This window comes from Phalaenopsis equestris, unplaced genomic scaffold (genome assembly GCF_001263595.1).
Source record: "Phalaenopsis equestris unplaced genomic scaffold, ASM126359v1 Scaffold000969, whole genome shotgun sequence".
In the NCBI taxonomy this organism is placed as follows: domain Eukaryota; kingdom Viridiplantae; phylum Streptophyta; class Magnoliopsida; order Asparagales; family Orchidaceae; genus Phalaenopsis; species Phalaenopsis equestris.
The window spans coordinates 174,489-178,062 of NW_018165408.1; the positions used below are offsets into that span (position 1 = coordinate 174,489).

Consider the following 3,574-nt stretch of genomic DNA (forward strand, 5'->3'; position numbering starts at 1 on the left):
GGGCGAGTCCGCCAGCCAACAACTCCGCCGCATAATCCACGCCGCTTCCCGATCCGTCCAGCCCGAACCGGACCGCAGGCCCACCATGCGCCAGGTGCTCGATATCGTGATCGGCACAGCTCTAGCCGCTGATCCGGTGAAGAACAGCAAGCTAGGTTACGGCAAGGACAGCGAAGTCGCGGGGAGTTCGGGCGTTAGCTCCAACTCCGGCACATTGAGGTTGAAGAGCATCAATTATGGGAAAGAGCTGATGGACATGGATGATGACAACAGCAATTATGGCGATAACGAATACGATGATGATGATGATGATGATGAACGGGAACGTGAGTTGAGCAATAGCAGCGGCGATTGGGGGAATGGGAAAACTGGCGGAAAGTATGGGGTTTTTGGGGCAATAGAGGTGCAGAAGATGGGGAGGAACAACTATGGACAACAAGTCGCCGGCAATCGGCTGACGGCGCTGCGCGGGTGATTGGCATCTCGGCATCCATGTGGGTAGCTAGGTAAAGACCTAATTTGCAGGAAGGTATTATGCATTGACAAATTAATGATTTTAGATTTGTTTATGTGATTGATTGATGGTGTGTTTATATAAATAGTTCCTGAAAACTGGAGATATAAGTCGTGAGATTTGAACAATAGAGCGGGTTTTGATTCCATAGCTATCAATGTTGAATGTACACAACTTGAGGTGGTGATGGAGAGTTTGCTTTAAGAAACACTTGGTTGGCTCTATAAATTTTGGACATTTTTATTTCTATTGCTTGAAATGCTGCTTTTAATGTAATTCCTGAACACAAAAAATTATTCCATACGGGTTGCATGCAGTGTCCGATCCTGACCGTAAATCAGGTGATCTACGGTCAGGATGTATTTCGTTGGGCCCCACCTAATTTTTTTTTTCAAAAAAAAAAAATCTGAAATATATTTTTTATCGTAGATCATCGTGATCTACGGTCAGGATCAGACACCGCATGCAGAGATGCATGTGGTGTCCATATACAATAATTTCTCCCTGAACACATAATATTTATGATGGCTTCCAAAAATAAGAAATAGTTTATCTCCCTGAACACATAGTATTTATGATGGCTTCCAAAAATAAGAAATAGTTTATATTAATCACGCTTTTTTTGCTTTTCACTATATTGTATTATTGTGTATCTTTGTTTGTATTGATTGCAAGTAGACGGTAGAAATTCAAGGTGGTTGGAACATTTTTGGCTGGTTAAATTAGTTGGGACTGATAAGTTTACAGTAGATTTGTAAAGACAAAAAAAGAAACAAAAAATTCATCACAACATTTGTGAAAGCTTTAGAAATCCTTTGCAAGCATTTTTATGATGAAATTTTCAAATAAAGGTGATTATTGCATTGAAATTTACATGCTTTTTGGTGAATTTTGGAGGCCAATGTTTGCATCAACAATGACACACAGAGAACATTGACACATAATCAGTAAGTCACTTCATGTAATAAAGATGATTCTGAATCAACAATGTCCCTCTCAATCTGATTGGGCTGTTCTCTCATATACCTTGTCATAAATAAATTTTTAAGGGGAAGACTTGTGATAAATCAAATAGTTAATGGCAGCCACCTTGAGGGAAGAACTTGGATGCATGTGTGATTGTATAGGCATGTGTGTGTGCATATATTTTACCATTTGTCATACAGGGAGACTCTCCATTAAATAGAGATATATAAGATGAAAAATAGTAATTTACATTGTGATTTTGTTAGAGCATCAACAATCCATAAGAGAATTTCTAATAACCTACAAATTCCAAGCTAATAAGAAACAACAAAAATCAACTAATGGAGGCTTTGTCCAAAACTAGTAGGCTCCCGACTTAGTTTAGAAAGATGATTAAAGCACGTAAGCGTGGGTTGTAAAATTAAGTTCATAGGTCAAGTTCAGGTCTAACCTGAAATTCACCCAACCCAAAACTATTTGTTAAACTTGTCCTAAATATTAAATCGTTTAGAAAGTTAAACCCAAACGCAACCCACCACCTTCAATCCGGCTGACTCAAACTCAACCTGCATAACTGATTTAATATATGTTTAATAATAATTTGGCTAAAATTCAAGTTAAATTTCTATAAAATTCGGATTGATGGGTCAATTTTGGGTCAATAACAGGTTGTCGCGCGTTAGATTTTGGACCCCCCGCAACCTCAAAAATACTACTGAGGATAAATAAAGAAAAAAATTCAATGCTTATTGCTCTTTTGCCATTACTCTTATATTTGAATAAAAAACTATATATTATCATTCTCTAAAAGATCATAAATTGAAATAAGTTAAATTCCTATAAAATTTGGATTGATAGGTCAATTTTGGGTCAACCCTCAAAAATACTACGGAAAAAAAGTCAATGCTTATTGCTCTTTCGCCATTACTCTTATATTTGAATAAAAAATCATATATTATCATTCTCTAAAAGATCATAAATTGAAAACACGTACTTTAAAATCAAAAATTCAAAAACCTCGTCCCAAATCTACTTTAAGTCAAACTTTTAAAACATATCTATTTTGTTGAGAAATCATGAAATTGATCTCTATCGAATGTGGAGAAGCGCTCGAAGAACCCCACGTTCAACTAAATATAGAAAGATTTACATACACACCACTCAATTCCAATGTATGTACATATTTAACACCTTAAATTCAACTTTTACGTGTATTCAACCTTTTATATAGGAAGCCTCGTGCACTCGGGTTGGTCAGTCGAACCAATTTAAATTAAACCTATCTGCTTCAATTGATTTAGTTTTGGATTGAACTTAATCTTCACATTTTGTTCTCAGAGTTCCCATCCAATGCACAAGACGTCTGGTTATTTTCAATGAATCATGCAATTACAGCGCACCAGAAGAGTCACATCGCATTAGAGACTAGGTGATAGCAACCCTGTGGCATTTTATTTGAAGTAATAATAATTTTTCTAATCAGCTGCACAACGCAAGCATGTGCATACCACAGAATAATACAACAAAAGCAAAAGGTTCATTTTGATTTGATTTTGAGCTGGCCCTGTCTTTTTCAAGCGCGCAACCGTTGATTCTTTAAAGCTCTTATAAATTTTACACAAGGACCCGTTCCATGATCCATTGCCAGGAAGGGGCAATAAGAAGAATTCAAAGAAGGGTTATTGACTGGTAAATCCGAACAATGAAACAAACAGATCAAGGAATGAGAGACAACAAGCATGGAGACGAGAGAAAAAAGTTTGAAGGGATAGATTAAATGAATAAAAACAAGAGCAGAAGGGTCTCGGGAGAGACTAGAGAATGCCATGAATGGACACCAATAAGCAGTTACCAGTAGCATACGCAAGCAGCCATGCAATTTGTTTTAAACAGAGGATAAGACTGGGGATGAAGGGAAAATTTTTTGGCGGAATGTTAAGAGAATTGATCCAATGGAAATAATTGTTCGGCTAGCCTAATCTTTACATTCATGACATGGACTTAGAATATTTTACAAGCAAACCCCTAGACTTTCCAATATTTTCCTTTTAACAATAGGACATTAAATAAGGACCAATTCTCAGCACTCCCCTC

General features: G+C 37.0%; 1 protein-coding gene across 1 annotated transcript in view; it reads left to right on the top strand.

The window, feature by feature from the left end:
- The window catches only part of LOC110032545 (PTI1-like tyrosine-protein kinase At3g15890), a 3,863-nt gene extending 3,120 nt beyond the window's left edge, over positions 1 to 743 (top strand). Inside the window, 1 exon segment of the mRNA XM_020736206.1 lies at positions 1 to 743. This exon segment is cut by the window's left edge and continues 25 nt beyond it. Within this exon segment, the coding sequence (XP_020591865.1) occupies positions 1 to 475 (475 nt within the window). The 3' untranslated portion in view covers positions 476 to 743.
- The last annotated feature ends 2,831 nt before the right edge of the window (positions 744 to 3,574 follow it).